General features: G+C 40.0%; 1 protein-coding gene across 1 annotated transcript in view; it reads right to left on the bottom strand.

The window, feature by feature from the left end:
• IFT80 (intraflagellar transport 80) overlaps positions 1-17607 on the bottom strand; it is a 337369-nt gene that overhangs the window by 135091 nt on the left and 184671 nt on the right. Inside the window, exon 9 of the mRNA XM_082249425.1 lies at positions 1888-2067. Within this exon, the coding sequence (XP_082105551.1) occupies positions 1888-2067 (180 nt within the window). The remainder of the gene's footprint in view (positions 1-1887; positions 2068-17607) is intronic.

Raw genomic sequence — 17607 nt, forward strand, 5'->3', positions numbered from 1 at the left:
AATAACACCCCAAAATACATTCTACTACTACTCCTGTGTATAGCGATATCACATGTGTGGGATTTTGTCACAGCATAGCCACATATAGAGGCCCAACATGCAAGGAACACCGTCAGGTGTTCTAGGAGCATAAATTACACATATAAATTTCATTACAACCAATCACACTTTTGAAGGCCCTGGAACCCCAGGACAATGGAAACCCCCACAAAACGACCCCATTTTGGAAAGCAAACACCCCAACACATAATCTAGGAGACATGGGCTGCAGATAGGTACTCGGGTACACTGATCTGCTTCAGAAAGGTACTAGGGTACTCTGATGAGCTTTAGAGAGGTACTTGGGTATTTTGATGGGCTAGAGACAGGTACTCGGGCACTCTGGGCTGGAGACAGATACTCGGGTACTCTGATGACAGGTACTCGGGTACTCCAATGACAGGTACTCGGGTACTCCAATGACAGGTACTCAAAGTACCCGAATACCTGTCATCAGAGTACCCGAGTACCTGTCATCAGAGTACCCGAGTACCTGTCATCAGAGTACCCGAATACCTGTCTCCAGCCCATTAGAGTACCCGAGTACCTGTCATCGGAGTACCCGAGTACCTGTCACAAGCCCATCAAAGTACCCGAGTACCTGTCATCAGAGTACCTGATGGGCTGGTGACAGCTACTTGGGTACTCCGATGACAGGTACTCGGGTACTCCGATGACAGGTACTCGGGTACTCCGATGACCGGTACTCGGGTACTCCGATGACAGGGTACTCCGATGTCATCAGAGTACCCGAGTACCTGTCATCAGAGTACCCAAGTACCTGTCATCGGAGTACCCAAGTACCTGTCAACAGCCCATCAGAGTACCCGAGTACCTGTCATCAGAGTACCTGATGGGCTGGCGACAGGTACTCAGATGGGCTGGTGACAGGTACTTTGATGGGGTAGTGACAGGTACTTTGATGGGCTAGTGACAGGTCCTCTTTATGGGGGGGGGGGGGGCAAGCAGTGTGTTTTCGGGTGCACTGTAATCGGTAACTAGCTGTTAAAAACGCACAGGCTGAAAAACGTATAGATGTGGACCATAGGAAATCATGTTAAATGGACTGTAGTGTGTTTCTGCAAACTGCAAAACGCACTAAAAAAAATGCATAGGTGTGAACCTAGTGTAACTCTAGACTGTAACCTAACTCTTTAAATGAATGCCAAACTTAAAATTTAACTAATAGCAAAACTTTTTTTTTTTTGGTTTTAGGTAGAGTGGAGAAGGATTAGAGCACTTGTCAGTTTCTGTTGCTTTCTGTGCTTCTGTTAGCGGGATTCACCCTCTCTATTTGTCCTGTTATCATTGAAAGTGAAAGTAAAAGAAAATCCCAAATTTTGGATTGTCCCCAGAAATGTAATAGGTGGGACATCTTCCAATGGGGACACTAGTTCTGGTCACCTGGGGGTCCCCTAGGAATTTCCCGTAGTTAGCATATTTCCTCTCACTTCCTGTTTGGCTATGGAACAGGAAGTGAAGGTAAATCTCTGAAATGGGACAAAGATGGCAAAAATTTTTTTACTGGGGTTATAACCCTCCCTTACTCTATCCAAAATGAAAGTGCCAGAAAATTTGCCAGTAGTTCTACTTTAATTCCTATGGGGCATCTGAACTATTAGAGTCAAAATATTAAACACTCCTGGCACTAAAAACCACTGACCCCATTACAAAAGGTTACTATAGAAAGTCAAAGAAGATTTTTTATTTTTTAGATACTATTTTTGTGTTTGCATAGAATGAATGTTGTAGGTGAAAATCTGACTTGACTATTGCTGTGATGAAAAAGGAGGAAGAGACACCTGTTTTAAAAAATTAAACTTTTGAAATATAGCAGAGAAAAAATACCTGCATTGCACGTCTCTTGGCTAAAGTTACTTCAAAATTCCTCCATTCCCAATGCTGTTCAATGATATGAGCAAAGATAACTTGACCATTTCCGCAAGCTCCGGCAACCTGGGTTCCATCGACAGACCAAGCAATACTGAAGATGCTGCCTGTATTTGGTTTTTCCAAAGCATAGGACCACTGCAAAAAATAAAAAGATTTTTTTTGTTATTATCTGTAATGCATAATAATCTGGTAAACTTTTACAGCTCAAAGCTGGCAATCAATCAAAAACACAGGTTGCCAATGTGGTGTTGGCCATTGATGGGACTTGGCATAGTACTTTCGTGTATCACAGTAAGAAAATAATGTCAGATAATACCAGAGAACCAAGCACCAATGGCAAATTGTAATAATGTGAGTATTCCTTCTTGAATTGCTTAGATTGCACAACCAAGCTCTCAAGCATGACTTTTTATTATTTACTTGTATCCTCTTGCTCTCAGTATCTTTCTTTAACCAATGCTGACTGCAGCCTGGACATAATGTTAGCTTTTAGCACCTAAGCTCAGGCATGAGATTTATCAACCTCCACAGAGGTCTTGAAGCCATGTCCAATGGATGAGTCACTGGTGACAGAAGGTTCCTAGGTGAGGAAACCATGTCTCCTAAAGGGGTCACTCCCTATGGGAAGCCTTTGACGAGCACCAACATCTCCCTAGTCTTGCCAACAAAGGAAAAACTCCATAGCATAAAGTATATGTTTTGTTTGTGAACCTCCAGCTGAGTTGTCACCGGTAATGGCACTGCTGGACTGACAAGGCTCTTACAGTGAGACATTGGGCTGCATTTTTGCACTTGAATATCAGTACAGCACCAAATTAAGAGTGACTACTTATACAAATTTACATTCTTAAGTAATTTGCCTTAACGTGTAATCTAAAGCAGAACTTCACCCTGAAGGGGAAGTTTTGCTTTATGTTGTCCACCCCTTTCGCACAGAGGAGAGCTGGCATATGAGGGGCATAAAAGTGTCTTTGTCCCAATATGTATGAATACAAAAAAGAAAAATGCCCAAAGGACTTTGTAAGACACAAACCACAAGGTATAAAATTTATTAAATTGTAAACACTTTGGTACATACAATTGAAATAATTCTAGTAGACATAGGCACATAGATATATGCATTGGTTTGCATAGTTACATAAATCAAAATATGACTGACAATATTCCAAAAGGAATGCACACCAGAAACCAAACAAGCTCACGCCCCAACAGTCTATCAGGTGCATACCTTTTGGAATATTCAGGGAAGTATTTGTACATCCCTGACCATTGACACCCTGTCACCTTCTTGGATGTTTGCCTGTCTGGCCGGCCCCCTCCCCTCCACAGCCGGCCAGATCTCGGTATTCCTGCATCTTCATCTCCAATGGGGAGTCCTATGAGAACCATGAATCTACTACTTGACCGTTTACCCTGGTTTGGAAGTTTGTTAGGACTATTATATACACAATTGCATTTATATATGTATCTCCTGAGGAAGCGAGCATGGTCTCACAAAACATGTAAAGAAATATTACCATAGATACATTTACACCTTGGATTTTCAGTCATATTTTGATTTATGTAACTATGGAAACCCATGCATATATCTATGTACTCATGTCTGCTAGAATTATTTCAGTTGTATGTACCAAAGTGTTTTGTGTACCAAGGGGATGTTGTATTTGGCAACACTGCTTGCCACCATGCACTATACAGGTGAATTTGGCAATGCTGCCACCTCATTCAATGGACGCGGTTATTACACAGTGCAGAGGTATTTCATGTCACAGGTTTGTGGGAGGTGGCATATAGCCTCCCAACTGCCTGCTAACTGTGGGCCAGCTGATGCTGAGAATGCGATCCACCAGGGATCCTAAGTCATCCACTAGACCCACGTGAAAAAGGTTTTAGAGAGTTGTCATCAGAACATTTGTCCACATTTGAAGATTTTCTCATACCTTTTGATCTCATGACATCTGTAATATGTACAGTACGAATGCCCCTTATTTTCTGTATTGGTGAAAATGGTCACTAGGTCAAAACAAGAGAGTACTATGTCCAGCGGGAACACAGACTGCACTCCCACCCTTTCCAATGCTTCAAAACGTTTTACCTTTACATACACTTTAGGCAATATAGCCTGCCCACTGACAATACATGCATAGTATGACATTTATATTGTATACGAAAATCTACTTTCTTAAACATAAGAAAATGTACAGTAGAACCTGAACTGCTGGTTATGTATGTATGTAAAAATGTACAGCTGCAAAGGTAGGAGAGAAACAGCGCACGCCGACCTCGGGTAATATCGTTTAATAGAAGACACGCAATACACAATAAGACAATTGCACACACATTTTCTCTCTTAATGATAGGCACATCTGCAAGGGCCTTCTCCTCCTCTCTCTCCTAGAGGGCTTACGGTGCGCCCAGCAGTTATCGTCGGCTTAGGACACCGATACCGCCTTCTATTCCTCCCACTTCTCCCCGCCGAGTGTCTGTGAAACGGACCGTAATGCGCCTGCGCACCGGCCCACCCACCGTCTCAACTGCGCAAGTGCACCTGGAGCCTCGTCCAAAGTTCCGCTCAGTTGCCTCCAGGCATGGGGGTGTATGGGAAGGTGTGTGAAAAGGGATTCCGCACTGCAGCATGGTTGCCATGACTACGCGTTTTGGAGGCGGAGCCTCCTTCTTCAGGTCCCGCCCTTCCTGCCTTTCTACCTCCTATTATATGCAATCCAGCCCCAATTATCGCCAAATTGATTTAAAGAGCCAAATGCTTAAGTAATGTTACCCATTGTGGAGGGGAGGGGGAAGGGACTTACAGGCAACCTAGTATCCACATTTGATAGATAAAAAATAGAATAAACCATTAATCATGCCTGGGCATATCCTATAAAATGGTACATATTAAAATCTACTATATCCTAATATAATAAATAAAATAGGTAAATAGATGGCATCAAATCCTTAGGTTAAATAAAATAAAAACAAATTGAATATTACTTATTGACAACTATAATAAAGTAAAATATCACTTAAACTGTATGAAGATTATAATAATGAAAATTAAATTGAAAGTTTAAGTTAACCTTGGGATGATTTACCATATAATCTTTAATATCACTAACCATAGGGAGAGCCTCAAAAAAAAAAAAAAGGGAATTAGAACAAATTTATGTTAATTTATTAGAGAAAAAAAAATGTTAATTTATTAAAAGATCTTTATGTTACATATATGTATATGGCAGTATTTATAAAATTACATGAATCGTACTTAAAAGTTGTATACATACATATATATATATATATATATATATATATTTTTTTTTTTAGGGGGTTAGATAATCGTACTGACCTCCAGTTCCTCGTTCAGCCCCCCTGGGGACATAGAGCCGAGTGAAAATATCCAGAAGGTCTCTTGCCTACATAGTCTGGAGAATCTTTCCCCCTCAGGGAGAGACATCGGTATGGCCTCAATGCTAAACAATTCTAGGCCTTTAGTACAACTACCATGTATGACCGTACCATGTTTAAAAACATTGTGATATTAACAACTTTTTGTGTTCGTTTGTGTGACTTAATTTTACTGGGTGCCACCATACTCTTTACATTGTTGGCTCGTAAAGAGTATGGTGGCACCCAGTAAAATTAAGTCACACAAACGAACACAAAAAGTTGTTAATATCCCAATGTTTTTAAACATGGGAGGGTCATACTGGTGCAAGCAGAGTAGATACTTGGCCTGTTCGTTTATGGAACATGGGAAAAGTAGCTTCACCCCCAAAGAAGGTAGATCCTTTAAGATCCAACAATTTATTAGTTGTAGTACCCAGTTTGTGGTATATTGCCTGAAGTGTCCATGTGGCCTGCTCTACATAGGGAGGACAGTCAGGGCCATGCACACTAGATTTGGAGAACATCGTCGCTATATAGAGCAGAGGAAGCATAAACATAGCGTACCCAGGCACTTCTACAAAGCTCATGTCTCTCCCTGAGGGGGAAAGATTCTCCAGACTATGTAGGCAAGAAACCTTCTGGATTTTACGCTCGGCTCTATGTCCCCAGGGGGGCTGAATGAGGAACTGGAGGTCAGTACGATTCTAATTCCCTTCTTTTTTTTTTTATTTGAGGCTCTCCCTATGGTTAGTGATATTAAAGATTATATGGTAAATCATCCCAAGGTTAACTTAAACTTTCAATTTTATTTTCATTATTATAATCTTCATACAGTTTAAATGATATTTTACTTAATTATAGTTGTCAATAAGTAACATTCAATTTTTTTTATCTTATTTAACCTAAGGATTTGATGACATCTATTTACCTATTTTATTTATAATATTAGGATATAGTAGAATTTAATATGTACCATTTTATAAGATATGCCCAGGCATGATTAATGGTTTATTCTATTTTATATCGATCAAATGTGGATACTAGGTTGCCTGTAAGTCCCTACCCCCTTCCCTCCCCTCCACAATGGGTTAAATTACTTAAGCATTTGGCCCTTTAAATCAATTCGGCGATAATTGTGTCTGGATTGCATATAATAGGAGGTAGAAAAGGCAGGAAGGGCGGGACCTGCAGGAGGCTCCGCCCCCAAAACGCATAGTCATGGCAACCATGCTGCAGTGCGGAATCCCTTTTCACACACCTTCCCATACACCCCCATGCCTGGAGCGGAACTTTGGATGAGGCTCCAGGCGCAGTTGAGACGGTCGGCGGGCAGGTGCGCAGACGCGAGGAGAAGTGGGAGGAATAGAAGGTGGTAGCGGCGTCCTAATCCAACGATAGCTACTGGGTGCACCGTAAGCCATCTAGGAGAGAGAGGAGAATGCCCTTGCAGATGTGCCCATCATTAAGAGAGAAAATGTGAGTGCAATTGTCTTATTGTGTATTGTGTGTCTTCTATTAAAACGATATTACCCGAGGTCGGCGTGCGCCGTTTCTCTCCTACCTTTGCAGCAGTAATTCAAATCAAGTCCGCCACCCAGTGGATCTTAGGAGGAGCTGCAACGACCAGAACTTTCACATGCACATCGCAAGCAACACTGGGACTGTATAGAGTATCAGCGCCCCTTTACTGGTGATATCTCACATCTTGTGTGTAGATTGTTGTTGTAAAAATTTAAAATGTGTGTAAAAAATTATCGGATTAAAAAACAAATATATATATACTGTATATAGCCTAGTCACCAACCTGCCCCAGCCTACCTAATGGGTAGTAATTGAGTATAACCACACTAAGGACAGCACTCTCTCCTTGTACCAACAAGTTTCTTATGTTATATTGACTGAGTATATGTGCCCCTCTGAGTCTGTGTCTTGTGCTTTAGGGGTTGAAGGAAGCCAATCTAAAGACAGATACAGGTCCTCATGCTAGCTGTATTTAAAAATACACATAGCATTTCTTGTTTTACTGAACACATGAAATAAATGATCTCAGTAATCTATATTGAAAATCATAGAGACCCATGGGGCCATGTTCCTAAAAGCTATAATTTTTACTCCTTTATTACATTCAGAGCTAAAAATAATTTCTAAAAAGGCTTTTCATGTTTTTTTAAGGTAAATATGAAATATATTATATTGATCTATTTCCAGCCGAATTCTTTTCGTGTTCAATGATTTTTATTCAGAACATTTTTTAAGGTATACAAAGCCAACATTTGTATTTGTATCAAAGAACAGTCACTGGTTATAAACCAGGGTACAAATCTTATGCATTACAGGAAAAAAAGAAAACTTTTGTCCATAAACCTGGTATATCATCACATCTCCATTTTAGAAATATGGAATAAAATTAGAAACAAACAAGGAAACAGTATAACAAAATAAATAGGCATCAAGCAGTGAGAAGACACAATATCCTGACCTGTCACGTCTCGCCTCTCTAAAGACAATGAAAATGTGGGAGAAAATGCTCAAGTAATGCAATTTTAATGCTAGAGTAACCCTTCTTGGACTCGGCAATCCCAGGATGTAGGATGGTATATGGAAGAGAAAATACCCCAATTCTAAAAAAAGGTTCAACTGCTGGTCGGCAGGTGGTTAAGAACGTGTGTGTCTAATCAGTAGTGGGGTCAAATCGACATTTCATTTTGACTGCAGTGATGAAAAAATTCTAAAGAGTAGGCTGGAAAATTATTCTTGAAAAAACACATTTCTAACAGTGTTTGTGGTTTTTATTTGTGAAGGTCAACTCGTTCCATAATTGAATGGTAAAAGAAAGCAAAATTTTGAAGTACTTTCAAACAACATTTGTTGTTATGAACACTCATTTGAACTAGTACACTGCTCAAATAAATTAAAGGAACACTTTTTAATTAGAGTATAGCATCAAGTCAATTAAACTTCTGGGATACTGATCTGGTCAGTTAAGTAGCAGAGGGGGTTGTTAATCAGTTTCAGCTGGTTTGGTGTTAATGAAATTAAAAACCTGGACACTAGATGGGCAACAAGGAAACAACCGCCAAAACAAAATGGATTTACAGGCGGAGGCCACTGAATTTCTTTGTTTCCCTACTCGTTTTTTCTGACTGTTTTTCACTAGTTTTGCATTTGCCTAGGGTCAGTGTTACTACTGGTAGCATGAGGCAATACCTGGACCCTATAGAGGTTGCACAGGTATTCCAATTGCTCCAGGATGGAACATCAATACGTGCCATTGCCAGAAGGTTTGCTGTGTCCCCCACCACAATTTCAAGAGCATGGAGAAGATTTCAGGAGACAGGCAGTTACTCTAGGAGAGCTAGACAGGGCCAAAGAAGGTCATTAACCCATCAGCAGGACTGCTATCTGCTCCTTTGTGCAAGGAGGAACAGGATGAGCACTGCCAGAGCCCTGAAAAATGACCTCCAACAGGCCACTGGTGTAAATGTCTATGACCAATCAGAAACCTACTTCATGAGGGTGGCCTGAGGGCCCAACCTCCTCTAGTGGGCCCTGTGCTTACTGCCCCACACTGTGGAGCTCGATTGTCATTTGCAATTGAACACCAGAATTGGCCGCGCCACCACTGGCGTCCTGTGCTTTTTCCAGATGAGAGCAGGTTCACCCGGAGCACATGTGACAGAGGTGAAAGGGTCTGGAGAAGCCATGGAGAAAGTTAAGCTGCCTGAAACATTGTTCAGCATAACCGGATTGGTGGTGGGTCAGTGATGGTCTGGGGAGGCATATCCATGGAGGAACGCACAGACCTTTGCAGGCTAAACAATGGAACCCTGACTGCAATTAGGTATTGGGATGAAACCTTTGGACCCTACGCTGGTGCAGTGGTTCCTCGTTTCCTCCTGGTGCACGATAATGCCCGGCCTCATGTGGCAAGAGTATGCAGCCAGTTCCTGGAGGATGAAGGAATGGATACCATTGAATGGCCCCCACACTCGCCTGACCTAAATCCAATAGAAGATCTCCGGGATATTATGTTTTGGTCCATTGGACGCCACCAAATTGCACCTCAGTCTGTTCAGGAGCTCAGTAATGCCCTGGTCCAGATCTGAGAGGAAATACCCCAGGACACCATCTATTGTCTCAAAAGGAGCATGCCCCGAGGTCAGACATGCAAACAACAACGTGGGGGCCATACAAACTACTGAGTACTATTTTGATTTGCTGCAAATAAATTTCAGCAAAATTGACTAGCCTGCTGCATCATTTTTTTCTGTTTGGTTTTCAGGGTGTCTTTGAATTCAGCCCTCAGTAGGTTGATCATTTTTATTTCCAATAAACAATGTGGCATCCTTTCTTTCCTAACACATTACCCAGTCCATATCAGTAAAGATATCCAGCATATTTTTCCCCTTTGAGATCTGATGTGTTTTCAAAAAGTGTTCCTTTATTTCTTTTGAGCAGTGTAGTTCAAATCTACTAGTGTATGACTATAGCTTTAGTTTGAGAAAAATAGTTTGAAAGTAAACAGCTACTGCTTTGCTCTCATAATGCTCTTTGACCTTCAGTGTCACAGGTACACCCTGCATTGAAATGTATGTAAAGGCAAAATTTGATTTTGTTTTGGATGGAGCGAGGAACGGTTAAAGTCAGTTTCTGTATATTTTTAAAGTCTATCTAGTTTAGGAGATATTCCTTTATTTCTTGTCCCAGAAACACAACAGGAAGTGAGAGGTAAGTAGACATATAAAAATATTTTAACTCCAATCAAGGCACAATTTATAAGGCTATCTCATCCTATAAAGCACCATAAACACTGAAAGCTGTATCCAAAATTATATACCATGCAATAAGCGATCTTAATCTTAAAGGGGGACCTTTATTCTGCAATTATCAGTTAAAAAGAAGAGCTCTACAACACTAATTAGTGCAGATTTTGTGTCGATTCCATATGCTTGAATTTAATTATTCACTGCCAAAACCCAACCCATGGGTATGCAAGGACTTTATTTTTGTAACAGTGAGTGAAATATTAAGTAGTGTGTAAGAGAGTTTACAATGAGAAAAGCGAGGGAGGAAGAACATTAATGTAGTGCAGTCTGCTCAAGACTGTGCACACCTGAAACAGCTGGATATCAGACAACAGAGAAGGCAGTGGCAGAGGCCAGGGTCGCTTCAATGAATATGAATAGGACAGTACACAGCAAGAGGTTCAAGTCTGCTAGAGACATTAGCAATATAGGCAGGCCTATTAAGATTGATCTGAAGAAAGAGGAGTCAAGCTTACCAAATGGAGCTGAAATGCAAAGCTAATTAAAACACTCATTAATCAAAGCATGAAAAGGAACTTTATCCAATAACTACAATGAAAAAAAAAAAACACCTTCTATAAACAAAATATGTCCAGATTGAAAATGCTGGATACATAATTGTGCGTGTTAAGCAAAGAATATTTAATGTATTTGCCATATTTAGAACTATAATTTCTTTTGCAGTGCACACGAGTCCACAACTATCAAGCTCTTGGGAGACTTGTCAACTGCTGACATATAAATATAATGAGGGCAGACAAGTGTAACTGAAGGACTCACATGAATTACTGCTAGTCCATTTATTTTATTGAGATACTACACTAAAAGAAATCAGATAATGTTCTATACATGCACGCTTAATTAATGTGGATGGGGAAATAGTAACTGAAGTGAATCTGGCCCATAATACCAGTATGTCTAAACGTAATAAAGAAACGCAATGCAAATTTACCACTTGTCTAAATGTAATAAAAACATTTGTAAGAAACCATGGGCATGGCTCTAATGATGGACAAGTATACTCATCTTATGTATACAGCATCAACAAACTGGGTTCTAATCCAGTTTGTTGATGCTGTATACATAAGATGAGTATACTTGTCCATCATTAGAGCCATGCCCATGGTTTCTTACAAATGCTTTATTACATTTAGACAAGTGGTAAATTTGCATTGCGTTTCTTTATGGGTTCTAATCCACTAAAAACCAGCATTGGTATAAAGTAAGTCTCTGTCACTGAGCTTATGATCTAATGATCCTACCTCTATCACACAGACACACACAAATCCATTAAAATTACCAATTTATAAACGAATCATGAACACAATCCATACCAAAAAAATTTTCTAATGTTCTGGGACAATTCAATGAGGTATACAAATTAAAAATTATAGGAGGAATCAAAAGGTGTTGCCCAAACAAGATTGGTAATTTCTACCAATCTATTGCACCTATTCCTACAAACAGCCTGGGATTGAGTCTCTTATTTCATTTATCTTTAGCCATTTGATAAATTGCAAATTATCAATGTAATACATTTATTTTGTGTATGCTTTATTTCAGAGACATTGTCTTATCTATTCCTTTGAGTGAATAAGTACAACTTAAGTGCATGTCTTTTTAGGCATTAAAAACTCTTACGTGGCCTACATGTTAGTCAAACCCATCGCCTCTTGGTCTTTCTAGGAAGCTTAATCTCGTTTGTGCCACTTTCTCTACCCCTGGGTAGGCTTAACATTGAATATTGCATAGCAGGACTCTCATTGATAGCCCCTTTGAACCTTGGCCTGGCCCTATGGGCCATAGTATATATACACTGGATGACCTCAGGTGCTGTTTTGATTACTGTATTTGTTGAGTTCTATGAATCTTTGGGTTTCCGTACTGCCTAATCCCTAGGTATTTGATTGCTGGGAGTCCTACCTCCACTCATCTCTCTGATGGAATGTACTATTATAATGGCTCCCTAACTTTGTAATTATTTTTTGGTTATGGTATATTGTATATAATGGACCTAATTGATTGTGGCGCAGATGACCCGATCTTTAATTCATGGATGAAAAAAAAAAGCTCAAGCTGTGCTGCTCACATTTAATCTGAAGCTGTTCCCACAGTACATCTTGAACTTTTTTTTGCCACAAGATTGAATGACACCCAATTTCACTCTGGAAAACTGGAAGGCCACTGAGAAGCTATAAATACTGGACATCACAGAGCCACCCCATAATTGGGCATCACAACAGCACTCTTCATTCACAGAATAACAAAAAGAGCAGCATCATAAAAAAGTCAAATAAGTTGTAGTAGGGGGGCATCCATGGAGGGTAGATGTTACATAGTAGTTAAGGTTGAATAAAGACAACAGTCCATCCAGTTCAACCTGTGTGGATGTGTCAGTGAGGATTTTTATGTGCCATATCCCTGAATATTGTGTTCTTTGAGATGCATGTCCAAGAGTCTTTAAAAAGTATTGATAATCACCGCTGATACCACCAATTGTGGAAGAGAGTTCCACATTCTCACCGCCCTGACAGTGAAAAACCCCCTATGCAGCTTAAGGTTAAACCGCTTCTCCTCCAATCTCATTGTATTGCCACGTGTCCTCTTACACTCTCTTAGACTAAATAGTTTATTTTCTATGCTGGGATCGCCTTTGAGGTAGTTGTAAATCGCCATCATGTCCCCCCTCAGGCGTCTTTTCTCCAGGGAGAATAAGTTAAGCGCTTGTAATCCCTCCTTGTAATTAAGGTCTTTCAATCCCCTAATTAGTTTAGTTTCCCTTCTTTGGACTCTCTCCAGTTCCAACATGTCCATTCTGAGGATTGGGGACCAAAACTGGTCAGAATACTCCAGATATGACTGGACCAGAGTTTTATAAAGTGTCAGGATTATAGTTTTATCTCTGGAATATATCCCCTTCTTTATGCATGCTAATATTCTGCCGGCTTTGGCAGCTGCAGCTTGACATTGCATGCTATTGCTTATTCTATCTTGCACTAGGACCCCCAGATCTTTCTCCATCCTTGATTCCCCCAGATGTTCACACCCAGTGAGCAGTTTGCATTTTTGTTTTTACATTTCTCCACATTAATCCTCATTTGCCATGTTGTTGCCCACTTCTGTTATTTTGTTCAGGTCATTCTGTAAGATTTTTATGTCCTGATGTGAAGTTATTGTCCTTCCTATTTTTGTGTCATCTGCGAAAACAGAGATTGAACTAATAATCTTGTCCTCTATATTATTTATGAATAAATTGAACAGAATTGGTCCCAGGACAGAGCCTTGGGGTACCCCACTTACTACCCTAGACAAGTCTGAGTATACGTTATTTAAAACCATCCTTTGGACACGCCCCTTTAACCAGTTTTCTATCCAAGAACAAACCTTGTGGGCGATGCCTGCAGTCCTTAGCTTGTAGATTAAGCGTTTATGGGGAACTGTATCGAATGCATTCGCAAAATCCCAAAATCCAGATACACCAAATCAACAGGCCTCCTCCTGTCTAGTTCGCTGCTCACCTCCTTGTAGAATGTTAACAGATTGGTCTGGCAAGTATGTCCTTTTGTAAACCCACGCTGATTACTACTAATGATACTGTTGTCCTCAGCAAATTCTTGGATATAGTCCTTTATCATCCCCTCCAATAATTTACATACTATCGATTTCAGGCTGACTGACCTATAGTTTCCCCGAATATGTCTCTGAACATTTTTGAATATTGCTATCACATTGGCTTTCCTCCAGTCAGCTGATACAGTTCCTGTCAGTATACTGTCCGCAAAGATTAGGAACAACGTTACCTGGAGGATGGGGGGTTAAGCCAAAAGTGTATGTAAAAGCACATTTTTTCCATTGTCCCTTAAATAGAACTGATGGAAAATAAACATTTTTTGAGTTGCCAGCAAAGCAAGAAGTGAGGGAAAGCCCTCCATTTAGGACACCGGTTTTAATGGCAGCTCTCCAAGATGGGAATTTCATTCACATTGGGGATATTTCCTGTTGGGTTTCCAGTCCAGGATATAAAGGAAAATCTTATTAGGACACAGGCAAAATACCCTAATAGGGGTTTAAACTCTTCCCTAATCGAATACTGAAAAAATGGCTTTACATACATTTAATGGTGTGGGTGAACTCAGATACAGAAAGTTTCCAACATGCAATTAATGAACCCTAAACCAGGGTGAGCACAAACATGAACAAACTGTTCACATTAAGAGGTCTAAACAACTATGGCAGTAGAAATTACTAAAAGATGTTCTTTAGTACTATAAAGCTTTTTTAAAAATATTTTTTTGTTTACCTATATATTCATACAATCACCTTCTGAACATCTTTATAAATGAAAGATGAAGGTTCCATGTGCAGCAGGGAACAGCTTTATGTGCTACCCAAAGTTCACGTTTCCTGCATTTTGGTGGGAGGGTAGCTCAAATAGAGAAGCTTCATTACTGCCTTCAGTCAAAAGAGTTAACCAGCACAATTCACTGTTCATGGTGATATTTCTTACAGTCGAGTCCATAAACATTCGGACATCGACACAATTCTAATCTTTTTGGCTCTATACACCACCACAATAGATTTGAAATGAAACAAACAAGATGTGCTTTAACTGTAGACTTTCAGCTTTAATTTGAGGGTATTTACATCCAAATCAGGGGAACGGTGTAGGACAACAGTTTGTATATGTGCCTCCCACTTTTTAAAGGGACCAGAAGTAATGGGACAGATTAACAATCATAAATAAAACTTTCACTTTTTAATACTTGGTTGCAAATCGTTTGCAGTCAATTACAGCCTGAAGTCTGGAACGCATAGACATCACCAGACGCTGGGTTTCATCCCTGGTGATGCTCTGGCAGGCCTCTACTGCGACTGTCTTCAGTTCCTGCTTGTTCTTGGGGCATTTTCCCTTCAGTTTTGTCTTCAGCAAGTGAAATGCATGCTCAATCGGATTCAGGTCAGGTGATTGACTTGGCCATTGCATAACATTCCACTTCTTTCCCTTAAAAAACTCTTTGGTTGCTTTTGCAGTATGCTTCGGGTCATTCTCCATCTGCACTGTGTAGCACCGTCCAATGAGTTCTGAAGAATTTGGCTGAATATGAGCAGATAATATTGCCCAAAACACTTCAGAATTCATCCTGCTGCTTTGTCAGCAGTCACATCAATAAATATAAGAGAACCAGTTAGATTGGCAGCCATACATGCCCACGTCATGACACTACCACCACCATGCTTCACTGATGACGTGGTATGCTTTCCCATCACTCTGGTACAAGTTGATCTTGGTCTCATCTGTCCATAGGATGTTGTTCCAGAACTGTAAAGGCTTTTTTAGATGTTGTTTGGCAAACTCTAATCTGGCCTTCCTATTTTTGAGGCTCACCAATGGTTTAAATCTTGTGGTGAACCCTCTGTATTCACTCTGGTGAAGTCTTCTCTTGATTTCTGACTTTGACACACATACACCTACCTCCTGGAGAGTGTTCTTCATATGGCCAACTGTTATGAAGGGGGTTTTCTTCACCAGGGAAATAATTCTTCGGTCATCCACCACAGTTGTTTTCTGTGGTCTTCTGGGTCTTTTGGTGTTGCTGAGCTCACCGATGCGTTCTTTCTTTTTAAGGATGTTCCAAACAGTTGATTTGGCCACACCTGTTTTTGCCATCTCTCTGATGGTTTTGTTTTGTTTTTTTCAGCCTAATGATGGCTTGCTTCACTGATAGTGACAGCTCTTTGGATCTCATATTGATAGTTGACAGCAACATATTCCAAATGCAAATAGCACACTTGAAATTAACTCTGGACCTTTTACCTGCTCCTTGTAAATGGGATAATGAGGGAATAACACACATCTGGCCATGAAACAGCTGAGCAGCCAATTGTCCCATTACTTTTGGTCCCTTAAAAAGTGGGAGGCACATATAAAAACTGTTGTAATTCCTACACCTTTCACTTGATTTGGATGTAAATACCCTCAAATTAAAGCTGAAAGTCTGCAGTTGAAGCACATCTTGTTTGTTTCATTTCAAATCAATTGTGGTGGTGTATAGAGCCAAAAAGATTAGAATTGTGTCGATGTCCCAATATTTATGGACCTGACTGTATGTCCAGTGATCAGTATTCTTGCCCTGCTTAGAGAAGTTTAGAAAAGTTCATGCCTGAGGAGTGGATCGACTCGTGGCTGCATATAGTAACACATGGAGGTCTGCTGAATAGTTCACTTTATTTGTCCTTACAAGTTCATTTGCATTGAATTGTTAGCTTAGGTCCATATAGGAAGATAAGAATGAGACCAGTTTTCTGACAGAAAATAGCGGAAGCAGAGATAAAGTTGCTGTTTCACACAGGAGAATTTCCCACTACAAGTGCACTGTTGTATTACACTTGTTCTTTTAGAGCAGTAAAGCTTGGTTTACCATCCCATGCGCCTAGTAGAGGATTTTCTTTCAAATATAGGCAGAATTAAAGGAGCTTTGCACTTGGTTCATAATAAATTCTGTGGGATATCAGTAATACCTACTGCATGATTCTTATTATGCATCCCCTGTGCTTTTAAATTATTAAAAAATGAGTAGCTTGTAAGGAATTTCTGGCAAGGTGAAAGGAAAATTTTAGTTCTAATTCTGTCTATTTTTTTTTTTTAAAACACTAGTAAGATGTGTACAAAACAGGAGGCATAGCCTACACCCAGATACTATCAGAAAACACTGTGTGACTAAGAAATGTAGTCTGATATGGGATATACAGTCTCACCTGGCATTTCCCACAGCAAACAGTTAAGCCTGGTACACACCACTAGGTCTTTGGGTTAAAGGAAAAAAAAAAAAACTGACAGCTCCAATCGGAGCCGTTATACTAATGATCCGACGGACAACCAGCTTATGCTGGACCGGCTACCTTACACATGGGCCGAATGTCGCCCATTTTTTTTTTTTTTTTTTTAAATCCGCCGATGTCGTCTGACATTGGGTCCATGTGTATGGGGCTTTACTGTACAGAAAGTAAAGATAAAGAAATTAATAATTATTGTGTGCATAAAGTGCACACTTCAGAGAAAAGCACAGTGTGCAGCTAGCACCAATGTAAAACCCAATTCCAAAAAAGTTGGGACACTATACAAATTGTGAGTAAAAAAGGAAAGGACTAATTTACAAATCTCAAACTTATTTTATTCACAATATAATATAGATAAAATATCAAATGTTGAAAGTGAGACATTTTGAAATGCCATGCCAAATATTGGCTCACTTTGGATTTAATGAGAGCTACACATTCCAAAAAAGTTGGGATTGGCCCTCCTGATCACATGACGGCTGTGTCCAATCACATGAAGTAGAATATGCCTACGCGCTGACCATCAACCAGATGTAATAAGAAATGAGAGATTTAAGATAGAGATGAAGAAGGGGGATTTTAAGAGTTAGCAGCCAATTCCTAGCAGTGTCTCCACATACATATATCAAGATAAATAGGGTAAAATGAA

Source organism: Pelophylax lessonae (assembly GCF_965119305.1).
Source record: "Pelophylax lessonae genome assembly, chromosome: 3".
Taxonomy (NCBI): Eukaryota; Metazoa; Chordata; class Amphibia; order Anura; family Ranidae; genus Pelophylax; species Pelophylax lessonae.